Here is a 13,791-nt window from a genome sequence, read left to right as displayed (position 1 = left end):
GGATAAAATCCCAGCTCTTAGCATACATGAAGGGGCCTCTCTTACACATCTGCTGCCTGCCTCACCAACTCTGGATGCGACTGCACCCTCCTTCTCCACCTGCTGAGTCTCCTCCATCCTTACGCTTCACACTCCAGCAGCAGTCACCTATTTGTACCATGTTGGTGCCTCTGGCTACAAAGCCCACTTCCTCCTCTTGTCCACCTAGTAAATTCCTATCCATCCTCTAAAACCTCTACACATATTGCCTCCTCTGTGAGCTTTCCCTGACCTCCCTGAAGTTCCTCTCTCTCTTCTGTGATGCCTCTGTGTCTTCTATTGTTGCTGATACCTCACCATGTTACAGTTAGGTGTTTTATGGTTATGCCTCCATTAGGGGCATGGACAAGATTTCTTCATCACTGTATCCCCAGCACTAGCACATGCCAGGTATATGATATATGCTTAATGAATATTTGTTGAACTGACTTTCTTCACTGGCTCTAAGAGTATACTCCTGAGACTAATTATTCTGCCTGCCAGTTCTCCTTTGGGAAATAAGCTTGTGCTGTAATTTATGAGATGGTCTCTTTAAAGTCAGAATTTTTGAATGGCTTTACTGGCAGCTGTACACCTCTTTCGGCAAGCTAATTAAGTCAAACCAAAAATACGGAGGACACGCTTTTGTTTCCACTAACATTTATTAAGCATCAATTTTGTGCCAGTAATTGCACAAGACATCCTCGTGTTGTCTCATTTTAGCTTAACAACAATTTAGGGTCATTAGTCTTCCTGTTTTATAGCTAACGAAATGAGGTTCAAGAAGATTGAGAGCTTCGTTCATTATTGCCACTTAGTTGCAGAGTCTAAATCTGAATTCAAAGCTATTGACTTGAAGTCTAGGACCCTCCCAGGAACCACAGGGACCTGTTCAGATGCAACGTGGTGGCCCCAACCTGAATGTGTGCTAGCCTCTCACTTGCTTTTGCATCCTGTTGCATCCTGATGGCATCGTCATGGCCTGGGGATCTATGAGAAATCTCTGAGCATTTTCAAAACAAACATTTCCCCCCTGAGTTCCTCCCTGGGCCTCACTTCACCTCTCCCATGCTCACAGTGGTTGAGCCCTCCTCTGTCCTGCTCCATCTCCTCCTAGAGCAGAGACCCAGCCACATCCAGGTGGAGTCCTGTCAACCTGGGACTGAGAGGCTTGTTACGCTGGGCCCCACAGCTTTATGAAAAGAATCTGCAATTGTGTGTGTAACAGAGGGCCCCGTTCTTAAACACATACACATATGCACACACATATTCATACATACATAAACAAACTCATACATACACACATATACATAAACACCCATGCTCAACTCAGTGGGAACTTTACTAAGGGCCAAGAGAAAATGTGTCATTACTTCAAAGAGGAGTCTCTACCTTTGGGCCTTTCCTTAGGGGACATGGAGCCATCATAATTCGACCCTAGGCTGCCTAGAACTGGCCTTCTTCTGCCTCTTGACCAGTTTTAAATCTTGATACCAGGCAAGTGTGGGCTCCTTCTCTCTGCCAATAACCCGAATGTTCTTAGAGATCCCCCATTCACTGGAGAATTGGCCTGAGAAAAGCATGACTTAGAAGGTGATGGTGAGATAACCCAGGCTGAGTAGGGTCTCTTTCACTCAGATCAAAAGATCCTTCCAGACTTCAGGTGCCTCAAGCTCCCATTCATTGACCACTCCACAGGCAGAAGACACATGGACGGAGATGAGGACTCCCTTAGGAGAGAGAAGCAGCCTGACCCCACGTGGGCTTTATAAGTTTATTGGTAAGACACAGGAGCAGGGAGGTGAGGCCTAAACAAGGACAAGTACCCACAGATGAAGAGCACAAATCCCTTGGTTGATAGAATTAGCCTCAAGGGGTACTCCCGGCTATGTAATACGCAGTGGCTATGCAAGATACGACTTCCCACCAGGCGTTTTGCCTGAGCCACTGTTGCTCTAACATGAGAGAGTTCCTGCAGGTCTATCAGTAGATCTGAAACCTTATGTACCCAGGGAGCACATGGCCAAGTAGTTACTGAGACAGGACATGAAAGAGCAGCGCAGGCAGATTGGGGTTACCCTTGAGAGATAGCCTTCCTCTGCACAGGGACATGCAGGCAGAGAAAGGGCCAAGTCTTCATCCAGAAGGGGAGGCTGAGTTAAAAGGCCTCTTTGAATGGAGGCAGAAAGATGGGCTCCAGCTCTCAAATCCTGATTCAACATTAACAAAGACTGAGGCAGAGAGGTCAAGGAGAAGGAGGAGAGGTCCACAGCAAAGCAAAGCAAGAAGGAGATGAGGACAAATGAGACAGAGGAATTTCCTAGAGGAGTCCGGAGCAGTCTGCCAGGGCAAGGCAGACTACTGGGAAATGGGCCGCCTTGCACTTTTATCTCACGGTTTTTTTGGTGGGTGAGCTTAGAGCTAAGGTCTTTCCCTGGGAGTCCTTGAATTCACTTGCACTCCCCAGCCTGGTCCTGGCTTCCCCACGGGGGCTGCAGTTCCCACTGCCAGTGACACAGCCCCCAGGCAGCATGCTGTAGCCCCCGCTGACAGAGCTGGGCCAGTAGCCATAGGTGCCAGCATTGCTGAATCCAAAGCCAGCCCCTGTGCCTGCCGTCCCGGCCATGGAGCTGTTGATGACCGCTGCGGAGGAGGGAGGGATGAGTGATCAGTGTATATCCCAGGACAGAGGTGGCCCTAAGTCCCCCTCCAACCTCCCAGCCCCACTAGCTTAAATGCCTCCTTCTTAAGCAAACACTTCCCATCAACCATGAACTTGGGTTCATCTGAGCAACTCAAGCACGGGAAGAATAGCCCCAATCCTGCAAGACTCCCAAGTCAGGCACCTTGTCATTCTATGAACAAACAGGAGTAGCAGGGGCTTCCCCCAAGGGACAGATGATGCTTGAGCATCAGATAAGCCAGCAGGTTCTTGCATTTAGCTTTACAATACCTTCTGAGTATTTTTCAAACGAATTTCCTGATTGTTAAAATTAGGGAGTTTCTGCTGGTCCCGCTATAAGAGGGAGACTGCCAAACCCTGTGGGGCCAGCATTAAACTGGCTTTCACGGTGGTCCACACACCGGTCTCTACTCCCGGTGAGGAGGCACCACTCTGTGCTCCGTTTCCTTCATGCAGGAGAGCTGGTGTGGGGGTGACAGAAGAGGGGAGGGGCTGAGAGTTTCACTGCAGCAGGGGGAGATTGCTATGAAAGAGGCTAGTGTGCAATATCAGAATGTGCTGGGCACTGACTCCACCTGGAAGAAGCAGCTCTGAACAGGGAGGCCGCAGGTCTCAGCAAGGAAGGTGAGTATGTGACAAAGTGGTCAACAGGCAGAGCCAAGCTGTTCCCCAGGGGGCTGGGCGGTGGACACCCACCCACTTTGTGTTTGTTGTTGGACTAAAAGTATTCCCTCAGAGTCATGAAATACTCACAAATGCTCACAGAGTTGATATATTCTCCGGACATCCTGAAAGAGAGAAAAGCACTGGAGAGTCTGAATCATGTGGACTCCCATAGTGGCCCTCACTGCCTAAACACAGGCTGGGGATCCCCAGCCAGACCGACTCAGCCTCCATGCACCCCACACTTGCCGGATGGCACTGGCTGCCCTTGCGTGTCTCTAAGCCCTCCCTCTTGCTCCTCAATCTACTCTTCCCGCTGCAGAGATGCGGAACCTGCAACTTTGGAACCCCCAACAACATTACCACCCCCAAGGTCCCTCCTGCAGGGTTTCTCTTGAACCCTTTTCTTTACTACTGTGAGCAGCTGCCTGAATAAATACATATGTGGAAATATCAGGATCAGGAGTTGCTACTAATGAACGAACTGTATGATTTTGGGACAAGTGACTTCTCTCCAGGTCTCAGTTATAAAATGGTGCTAGGTTATAACAGGGTTTTTCAAATGTTCCTGCTTCGTGTGTCACCCTTCCGACTGTTGCTAGGACCATGTTTGGCTTGTACTGTTAGATATTTAGTATTTTTAATTGACTCTGCCTTTTACGACAAAAGTGCATTTCTTTTAAAAAGATGTTTTATATCACTAGGGTAAATAGAAACCAGTATTATTACCTAATCAAATAAGAAAAAAAGTAGCAGTAAAAATAAATATAATGAAAAGAAAACAATTTAAAACTTTTGGGCTAGATAATGCTATTATCTTCCCAGAGATTCTGCACCTGAGATCTACTGTCTCTTTATCAATAGGGGATATTTGCAAGTGTCTGAGAGGTGTTTTTGTGTTTTGTTTGTTTGTTTGTTTTTGAGACAGAGTCTCATTCTGTCACCCAAGCTGGAGGACAGTAGTGGGATCTCAACTCAGTGCAACCTCAGCCTCCTGGGTTCAAGCGATTCTCCTGCCTCAGCCTCCCAAGTAGCTAGGATTACAGGCGTGCACCACCACATCCAGCTAATTTTTGTATTTTTAGTAGAGACGAGGTTTCTCCAATGTTGGCCAGGCTGGTCTCAAACTCCTGACCTCAGGTGGTCCACCCACCTCAGCCTCCCAAAGTGCTGGGATTACAGGCATGAACCACTGTGCCTGGCCATCTGAGAGGTGTTAAAGACACAACAGAACCCAGCTAAGACTTTTTCCAAAGAGTCAAAAGAGAACTGTAAAGGAAATTGCTGTCACATTATCTGGCAGGATGCTGTTTGAAACTATGCTTGTGGGTGAAGTAAACACATCTCCAGCGCCCCCTCCCCTCCCCGCCCCCAACCACACTCTGGGAAACTTTAAGGTGGAGACTTGCAGTTTCTTCCAGTCCCTCGGTCCCGCCCACCTGCACTCCTCGCCCTCCAGCAGCTTGCGGTAGGTGGCGATCTCAATATCCAGGGACAGCTTCACGCTCAAAAGCTCTTGGTACTCCCGCAGCATCCGTGCCAGCTCCTCCTTGGCCTGCTGCAGGGCGCCCTCCAGCTCATCCAGCTTGGCCCTGGCGTCCTTGAGGGCGCAGTCCCCCTGCTGCTCGGCGTCAGCGATGGCCGTCTCCAGGTTGGCACACTGGGGTCAGGAGGTAGCATTTCTCCCTGAGTTCCTCCCTGGGCCTCACTTCACCTCTCCCACGCTCTCAGTGGTTGAACCCTCCTCTGTCCTGCCCCATGTCCTGGAGGAGAGACCCAGCCACATCCAGGTGGAGTCCTGTCAACCTGGGACTGAGAGGCTTGTTACGCTGGGCCCCACAGCTTTATGAAAATAATCTGCAACTGTTCCAAACTTCAGATGGGAGCTAAAGGTGAGGGATGAGAGCAGGACCTCCATTTGAGGAAGGGGATTCTGAAATGGATGCTCAGGAGAAGGAGGGGCAGGGGGTGCTAAGAAGTTCACCCCTCCCTTAGGAGTGAGTAAGGAACGCTCCAGTCCCCTTCACCTGCTTCTTCACACTCTCAGTCTCCGAGCGCAGCCTTTGGATGAAACGGGTCAGCTCTGAGATCTCATTTTTGGTGTGTTTCAGGTCATCCCCATGCCGGCCGGCTGCTAGCTGCAGCTCCTGGAACTAGAGGAAAAGGAACCAAAGCAAGGACACTGACTCAGGGCTTGGCTGGGATCAGCCTGGTACAGAGACTGTGCCTGCACTTGCAGAGCCTGGCAGAGGTTGGTCCAGGTCCCCCGCCTCACCATGACTATCAGCAGCCTCCCATTAAAGCATTGGGCCATTGCATTTGCTTGCCTTAAACATGGCTGATCTCATGGATGGTTAGAATTGGCCATAAGGACTGGTGAATGTCCCAGACTCTCCACGTGGCAACTTTATAACACACTACTCCAATTATGACATTCCTCTGCCTATCGTCCTTCAACGTCAAGGTCAAATTCAAACTCTTACATGGCATCCAGGGGCTCATTTCTTCCTGCCCTTGCCTAACACCTGTCTGACTCCCAAGCTGGGCCAAACAGTCCCACAGTTCCCCCAGATGTCCCGTGTGCTCTTGTGTCTCTGAGTCTTTGCCTGAGCCTCTCCTCTGACCTGAAAAACCCTCCCCCATCCATCCTCCTTTTTCCCTAGCTAGCTCCAACTTAGCCAGTGCAGAGTCCCTTCCTCCATGAGGCCTTCCGTGATGCCCTGGTTGGGTGCAATCCTACTCCACTGCCACTGGCACACCAGTCCATAGGTCTCCCCACACTATACTGTATTGTGAACCTGTTTCCATGTGTTCTCCATCAGACCCAGAATGAATGGATGACAGAGACTTTTTCTTTTAACTTTAAATTCCTAGTACCTAGCATAGTGCCTGGTTGGTGCTCAAAAAAAGTCTCATGAATGAATGAGTGAGCCAGTGAGCTGTCCCTCTGTATTTTCTGTGACTCCCTCCCCTTGATACCTTAGCTGGGCCCCAACCCACAGGCAGCTTTGCTGGGCTGGGATGGAGAGAGGCATTAGCATGGAGGAACATTTTGTGTGCATGATGGGGGTGGATTCAGCTATACCCCAAAACCACTAGCCATGAATTTTAGGTCATCTACTAATTTGGGATTATTTCTGCCTTTGATGTCATCTATTAAACAGTCACAGAGAATACATCAGTTCTACTCAGAATGTGGCTCAAGGGGAACACAAAACAGGGACCCTTCAGCACTCTGGAGGTAGTGTACTGCTCTGTCTCTGTCACTGGGTGCTCCACCCCAGCATGGCCCAAGATTTAGGATTGTTCCTAAAGATGCCAAATTATCCAGAAGGCAGAGAAGGCAGAGGGGCTTCTCTCTTCACTCCTGGTGTTTTATCTTTGGTGCCAACCCTAAACAAGGGGCCTTCTCCCACTTCTCTGCAAGGCTGTATAAGCAGGATGCCTCCCCGTACACTGGTTCTGACACCAAGCAGCTTCATTCTGAGACGAACAGGTGAACATCTTCCTGCCACTCCTCTGTCAAGTCACACAAAGCCCTTAGAGTAAATGCTTCTTTCCCAGAGTCACCTTCTGATTTTCTGCCTAAATGCAGTGGAATTTGAAGTCAGTCACCTAGATTCTGATCTAGCTGTGTCACTTGCCAGCTATTGCCTTTGGTAAGTAGCTTGAACTCCCTGGGCCCTACCTTCTCTATCTTTAAGAGGGAATCATCAAAACAAGCAATCATAATACTGTTATGATTCTGGGCATTCCTGACCCTAGCTTGCAACACTAATGTGGAAGGCTTTGGGGACTGAGGAGTTGAGTTTGAACCTCTACCAAGAAGCCCTAGGCTATGTCTCCTAGACCTTGAAAGCCTCCCTCCTCCACCGCTGCAGGCTAGCAAGGAGGCAGGCAGAGGGATGAGATAAAATCTCCCAAGAGTGAGGATTCCCTTGAGAAGGAGCCTGATAAACAGCAAGGAACAATTAGGAAGTTGCCATCTTGATCTGAGAAACCAAATTATCTAAAGAATCACTTCCCAGGCAGGGCGTGGTGGCTCACGCTTGTAATCCCAGCACTTTGGGAGGCCGAGGTGGGAGGATCACGAGGTCAGGAGATCGAGACCATGGTGAAACCCCGTCTCTACTAAAAATACAAAAAAATTAGCCAGTCATGGTGGCGGGCGCCTGTAGTCCCAGCTACTCGGAGAGGCTGAGGCAGGAGAATGGCGTGAACCCGGGAGGCAGAGCTTGCGGTGAGCGGAGATTGCGCCACTGCACTCCAGCCTGGGCGACAGAGCGAGACTCTGTCTCAAAAAAATAAATAAATAAATAAAATTTAAAAATAAAAAAAGAATCACTTCCCACCCACTACCATTAGGGGAGTTAAGATCTGAGGCCTCAAACTTCTGCTTTATCCTTGGAGTTAGACTTGAATGAAAAGGTAGAAATTACTTGATTCCAGATCACACTGAAGAGACCCCCTCACTTATGATAATTAGCAAGGGAGTTGAGATGCCAACTACTCATGTTGCTTCTCCCCTCCAGACAGAACTCTCTGCCTCCAAGGAGTTGTTTCTGACCTGCCCCACCTGGTCCTAGTTCCTCAATCTGGACTCTGTTTGCACCACATTCACCTGCACTCAGCTGAGTGCATCCTCCAGGGGTGCTGTTGATCTAAGTGGGTGCCAAGGACAGAGCTGTGTCTTCTCCTCCCCTCTGGCTTCCCCCAGTGCCCAGGACAGTGCTGTGCTCCCAGCAAGCTATGGGCCACCACAGTGAGTCACGGGGCAGACAAGACAGATCTGGAGCAGAGGGCCCTGCATACTTCACTGTGGGGAGTTTTGCGGCCTCACCTTTGTCTGGTACAGGGCCTCGGCCTCGGCCTTGCTCTTCCGGGCGATCTCCTCATACTGGGCGCGGACCTCAGCAATGATGCTGTCCAGGTCCAGGTTCCGGTTGTTGTCCATGGACAGGATGATGGATGTGTCGCTGATGTGGGACTGGATCTGAGCAATCTCCTGCAGGGGAAACAAGGAAGCATGAAATGCCTTCTATGACCAGAGAAAAGTGCCAAGGTGATGGCCCTGTCCCAGAGGGATGGCCCTAGACCATCCCACACAGATGGAAGCTGCACTTCCCAAAGCTTGTAAGAACGGAGCTCACAGCCCAGAGGTTCCAATACCACATCTGAAAACTGCTGAATGGGTTTGAAGCAGCCCAGGAAGAAAACAGCCCATACGTCTGTCCCCTGAGACAGGACAGGAGTGGGGAAGGTGGAAGACAACAGCCTGGCTGCCACACATGGGACACTAAGGGGCACAGGAGCCCAGGAATGCTTGGCCAATAGGTTGAGGCTTGAAACCAGATGTGCATAGAGAAGGTAGAAGGAGTATGAGGACTTCCTACCTCTATCCCTGGGGATTCCTGCCCAAGACCCCAGGAAACATCCCCAGCCACAGAGAGAAGAGAAGCAGGAATGAGAATATGCTTGGCTGAAGTTCAGTGGGAACCCCTTAAGCACTCTGCTTTCCTGGAGGAAGTGAAAGCAGGACATCCTCAGGGCAGTCAGGGATGGATGGGGCACCAGGATAGATGGCCACTCCCACCTTTGATCTACAAATTTCTCAGCACCCCAATGCTGGAGGTGCCCTGGACTGTTTAAGTTACTGATAGGTAAGAAACTGTTCATCACATATCTGTCCTTCCAGAAGACAGAACCAGAGGTGGGGCAGGGGGAGCCTTACCCCCTCGTACAGGCACTTGAAGAACTTGATTTCTCCATCCAGGGCATCCACCTTGGCCTGCAGCTCCACTTTGTTCATGTAAGCTGCATCCACGTCCTATGGAGAATCCAGATACCCCTGACCTCACCTTTCTTCAAGCCCAGACAGGCCTCTCCAGCGAACTGACACCCGCAGGCCCTGCCCTAGCTAGCTGCCCAGGACTGCAGATCCAAGGGGCAGGAACCTGCCTTCCAGCCACAACTTCACTGTCAGACTCACTGCGAAACCTGGGGCAAGTTTCTCAAACCTCTGGAACTCCTTCTGCCTCTATTTCTCAGAGAAGGGTGTGGGACTCTATACCCCACTCAGCCAGTCATTCAGCCAACAGAGAGAGCCAAGGACAGCCACGGTGATTTGCCAGAAACTAGCAGAGTTGGAAGGCAAACCTGCAGCCTCTCCCAAAGCCTGTCCTGTTCCCCAGCCAAAGGGGACATGAGTTGGGACTGACTATCCACATCTAGGTTCCTGTCCACAGATAAAGTACTGTGTGCTAAACCAACACCCAGGTGTCCCAAAATGTCCTGAGCAGCCATCCCTTCATCTCCTTCTTCAGCACTTCGGCTCCAGGCCCTTCTGCGGGGGACTCAGACCTCAGCTGCTCCTCTCTCTTAGACCAACACCCACTGCTGGGAGACTGAAGGGAACCCATGCACCCTCCTCACCTTCTTAAGCACCACAAATTCATTCTCAGCAGTTGTGCGCTTGTTTATTTCTTCTTCATACCTGCAGGGAAAGCATCACAGTGAGCAGAGTGTGTGTCTGTGTGTGTGTGTGTGTGTGTGTGTGTGTGTGTGTGTGTGTGTGTGTGTGTGTGTGTGTGTGTGTGTGTGTGTGTGTGTGTGTGTGTGTGTGTATACGTTCTCATAGTGAAATGAGATACCCATATTCTATGCCTTTTAAGAGGTATTATTCTATACCTTTGCAAGTCCGTCCCAACACACCAGGACTATTTGGCCAGAGTTGGAGGCCGGGCATGAAGTAACCTCCTCCTAAGCCTGGGTGGTTTGAGGCCTGATTTCCTCTGATGCCTGGGGAGTGAGTAGGTTCTCCCTCTTCCCACTCAGTATCTGAATCACAGAAGTATGCCAGCTACCCCTTTCAGCCATGATTCTTGTGCCAATCCTGCTGCCTGACACCCTACCAACAACTCCCCTCCATCCCTAGGCAGGGGTCCCAAGGAAGCCAGAACTATCCCCCAGGGGAAAAAGGAGGCACATGGCCCAAGTGTCCAGGACCTAAAGGCAATGAGAGAGGAAGCCCAACAGGAACTCCACCTCCTTCCCTACGGCAGAGAGCAGCGGGTGGGTTGGGGCTGGTTCTTTGGAACTCAGGGGCACAGTGGTGAGCTTAGGAGCCAAGAGGCTGTGGCACACACAATACAGGCTCTCTTGAGTGGGGAGCAGGAAGGAGCGTGCCAAGGAGGGGATCACCTGCCAGGACCGCCCTGACGCTGCCCAAGAGGCTGGTTGTCCACTGTCCAGTCTGCCTCGTTGCCCACAGAAGGCTCTCATCTTGCCGGGACAGATGAACCCAGTACCTCTGAGGCCAGAGGCAAACATCCCAGTGCCTGCTGGGAAAGCCTCACCCTGGGAGGCAGGCCAGCCTGGAGTGGCGTCCTGCTCACCTCTTCTTGTAGTCCTCCACCACTTCGCGCACGCTCCTCAGCTCCGAGTCCAGCCTCACCCTGTCCCCGGACAGCGCCTCCAGCTGCTTCCGCAGGTTGCTGATGTAGCCCTCAAGGATGGGTTCCAGGTTGTTCTTGCAGTTGTTCAGGTCCAGCTGCTGCAGCAGCTCCCACTTGGTCTCCAGCACCTGGTTCTGCTGCTCCAGGAACCGCACCTGGAACCCATGCCACACATACTTAAGCAATGTGGAGAGGGGATGTGAGATTTCCCTTCCTGGACAGGAACTGTGTTTTCTTATGCTACACTAGCTTTAAAAATGAGCCTCAGCCCTTAAAAACTGCCACCCATGCCACTCACACCCCCACTCCTTACCTAGGGTCCTTTGTCTGACTAAAGTTCTCACTCTGAGGCAGCCCCTAAGGTTGGGAGGGGCACCAACATCTTCATTTCCCTCTCAAACTATCAAGATCTAGATCTCCTGTCTCCTCTGCACTTATCCAAACCTGCCTGGACCAATGTCCATGTTCAGCCCAGGCCACCTCTCCAAGGCAGCTCCTTAGATACAAGCTGGCCTGTGCTAGCCTTCACACTGTCAGTCCCTCTGCTCAGGGTCTGGTGGCCCGTGCTCTGCCTATTCGCTCCCTCCTTGTGCGTGGGCTCTCCCAGCCCAGCCAGAGGCAGATGCTCAGCTTATCTGGGGTCTCCGGCCCTCCTAAGTTGCTTTCATGTCTAAATCTCTACTGTCTCAATCACAGCATTTGCCCAGCAGCAGAACAAGCATTCTCAAGTTGCAACCTACAAATATATCATTCCCTTGCTTACAACCCTCAGGTGGTTCCACATCACCGTCAGCGTCAAGTCCATATTCCTTATCACACTCTTCATAATGTGCCCAGCCCTCCTGGCTTCCTTCTCTACTCATACAATGATATCGTAAACCCAAGGTCTCCCATTCCCCAGACAAGTTCTACCATGCTGCACGTGCTGTCTCCCTAGATTGCGTTTTCCCCACCTCCATCTGAAAACTCCTACTCATGCTTCGCCACCCTACCTCACTGTCGCTCCGGGTGAGCTTCCCCTGCTCCTCTAAGCTTAGGAAGTCTCTGCTTCCCAATACCTTCCTACCACTTTGTTCCTCAGTGATTCTCAAACCTGAGGGTACATCAGCATCACCTGGAGAGCTTGTTAAAATGCAGGGTACTGGACCCTACTGCAGAGTCTCTGATTCAGTTGCTCTGGGGTGGAGCCTGAGAATGTGCATTCTAACAAGCGTCCAGGTGACGTTGCTGCTGCTGGTTCCAGGGCCACCTTTGAGAACCACTGCTCTAGGGCACCATGACCTCCAGCTGCCTTGCCTCATAGGCTGCGTGTGTTACAGACTGAGTCTGAGCTGTCAGGGGACACAGGAGGAACAGCTGGGTCGCATGGCAGTCTAGATGCCCCAGGCTGTCAAGGGCATCTCCTTCGCCTAGCTTCTAAGTCTCACAGGCTGTCACTCTCCTACTTCTCAACTCAGAGACCACTCTCACTGCTTCCTGGACACCTTCCTGGACTAGGCTGCTGGCTCCTCTCATGCCTCCAACCCTGGTCCCTTTGCTCTGATGTCCAGGCTTTGTCCAGTTCCTCCCTGGGCTATGTCTGCATCCTGGGGAGGTGTCCTGCCTTCCTCTGCTTCAGACAGGGAGTGCCCCAAGGACAATGAAGGTGGGGGAAGGAAGGGGCTCTATGGCATGAGCAAACCTTATGGGCCCAGCACCTGGGGAGCTTTCAAGTTGTTTACCTGGTGTCTGATTTTGCTGGGAGAAAATGATTTCTTGCTCTCAGGCAAATTGAACCACAAATTAGGGCAGCAGCTCCCTCCTGAGTCCTTAAAAGGGGAGCCCAAGATCAGCTTTCTCCAGAAAGACCCACCTTGTCGATGAAGGAGGCGAATTTGTTGTTCAGCACCTTGATCTGCTCCCGCTCCTGGGCACGCACTTTCTGGATTTCACGGTCCAGCTCCATGTTCAGGGGTGCCAGGAGGCTCTTGTTGATGGTGACCTGATGGATACCCCCGGGCGGGCACAAGGACGGACACACAGACCCCAAGGCCACACTGCCAAACATGCTGCCAGCAAAGCCACTGGCCCGGCCCCGGCCAAATCCATAGCCTCCTGCCCACCCACTGCCACTGGCCACATTGAAAGAGATGCTCCGGGCACCCCCCAGGCTGTAAAGGCTCCGACTGCTGAAGCCCCCTCTGAGCCCTTTGCCCCCTGCTCGGTAGGAGGATGAGCTGCCCCCTGAGAGCACAGCCGAGCAGCCGCTGAAGCCCCCCCTGGCAGCAGCTCCTGACTTGTAGGTGAATTGGCGGCTCATAGTGGGGAGGCCAGGAAGTGGTGATAAGATGCCAACCCTTAGCTGAGATGCAGTTCACCAGCCTGTGATCCTGGGCTCCCACTTTATAGGACTCAGGAGGGAGCCACTGGCCTAATTTGTGGGATCAGTTTGCCTGGGAGCAAGAAATCATCTTCTCCCAGCAAAATCAGACACCGGATAAATGACTTGAAAACTCCCAAAGTACTCGTCTTGCAAGTCTTGCTCATGTAATTTGAGTTTTATCTAATGAACATGGGTAATTAGCATGGGCACATTATCCATAGAAAGATCTTAGGTGGGAGGTTTGTCGCAGTCTCAATTGCTGTTCCCCAGGGAGTGGTGGGGCCTGGGATTGTAGGGGTACAGAGGAGAGACCTTTAATTGACAGTGTCATCTGTGGGAAATCTCACAACCATGCCAGCATCAGATGGGCTGCTTCAGGGACCCTGGCTGAGCTGCTTTTATGTGGTTAAGAAGAGGCTCCTGCTGCCCAGCTTCCTGGGGTTCCTGGAGACAGGTTTCATGGCTGGCCAGGGCCATAGGAGAGGAGCACACTGGGATTCCAGCACCAGCCTCTGGCTGCCAGCCCCCTGCTGTGCCCTCCCAGGCAGCTCTCCTGCTCCTCTGTGCCAGCTGGGCTGCCCTGCTCACCTTTCTTTGCACACACTGACTTC

At 51.5% G+C, this 13,791-nt stretch overlaps 1 protein-coding gene and 1 long non-coding RNA gene across 2 annotated transcripts; one reads left to right on the top strand and one right to left on the bottom strand.

Moving 5' to 3' along the window:
• Positions 1–1,778: 1,778 nt before the first annotated feature.
• On the bottom strand, positions 1,779–13,149 carry KRT73 (keratin 73). The gene is made up of 9 exons (XM_032173665.2): positions 12,671–13,149; positions 10,759–10,973; positions 9,797–9,857; positions 9,096–9,191; positions 8,205–8,369; positions 5,392–5,517; positions 4,804–5,024; positions 3,455–3,489; positions 1,779–2,661 (listed from the first exon to the last, which is right to left on the bottom strand). Exons 1-9 carry the CDS (start codon positions 13,115–13,117, stop codon positions 2,405–2,407), a joined length of 1,623 nt encoding a protein of 540 aa, XP_032029556.1. The 5' UTR covers positions 13,118–13,149; the 3' UTR covers positions 1,779–2,404.
• Positions 4,060–9,823, top strand: LOC116481040 (uncharacterized). The gene is made up of 3 exons (XR_004251405.1): positions 4,060–5,615; positions 6,529–7,023; positions 8,082–9,823. It is a non-coding gene; the product is annotated as an uncharacterized LOC116481040 (long non-coding RNA).
• Positions 13,150–13,791: the final 642 nt, after the last annotated feature.

The sequence above is a fragment of the Hylobates moloch genome, unplaced genomic scaffold (genome assembly GCF_009828535.3).
Source record: "Hylobates moloch isolate HMO894 unplaced genomic scaffold, HMol_V3 SCAFFOLD_13, whole genome shotgun sequence".
In the NCBI taxonomy this organism is placed as follows: Eukaryota; Metazoa; Chordata; class Mammalia; order Primates; family Hylobatidae; genus Hylobates; species Hylobates moloch.
Note: the sequence above shows the minus strand (reverse complement) of the source record. Positions and strands in the feature narration are given on the sequence as shown.

Bases quoted from the DNA above. Each gene is read 5' to 3' on its own strand.
- KRT73 (XM_032173665.2), bottom strand. From the start codon at position 13,117: ATGAGCCGCCAATTCACCTACAAGTCAGGAGCTGCTGCCAGGGGGGGC. The intron at 3,490-4,803 runs GTGGGCGGGACC...TCTCTCTTTCAG, and splicing joins CTGGAGGGCGAGGAGTGCAG to GATGTCCGGAGAATATATCA. The intron at 2,662-3,454 runs GTGAGTATTTCA...CCTCCTCCGCAG, and splicing joins TATCAACTCTGTGAGCATTT to CGGTCATCAACAGCTCCATG.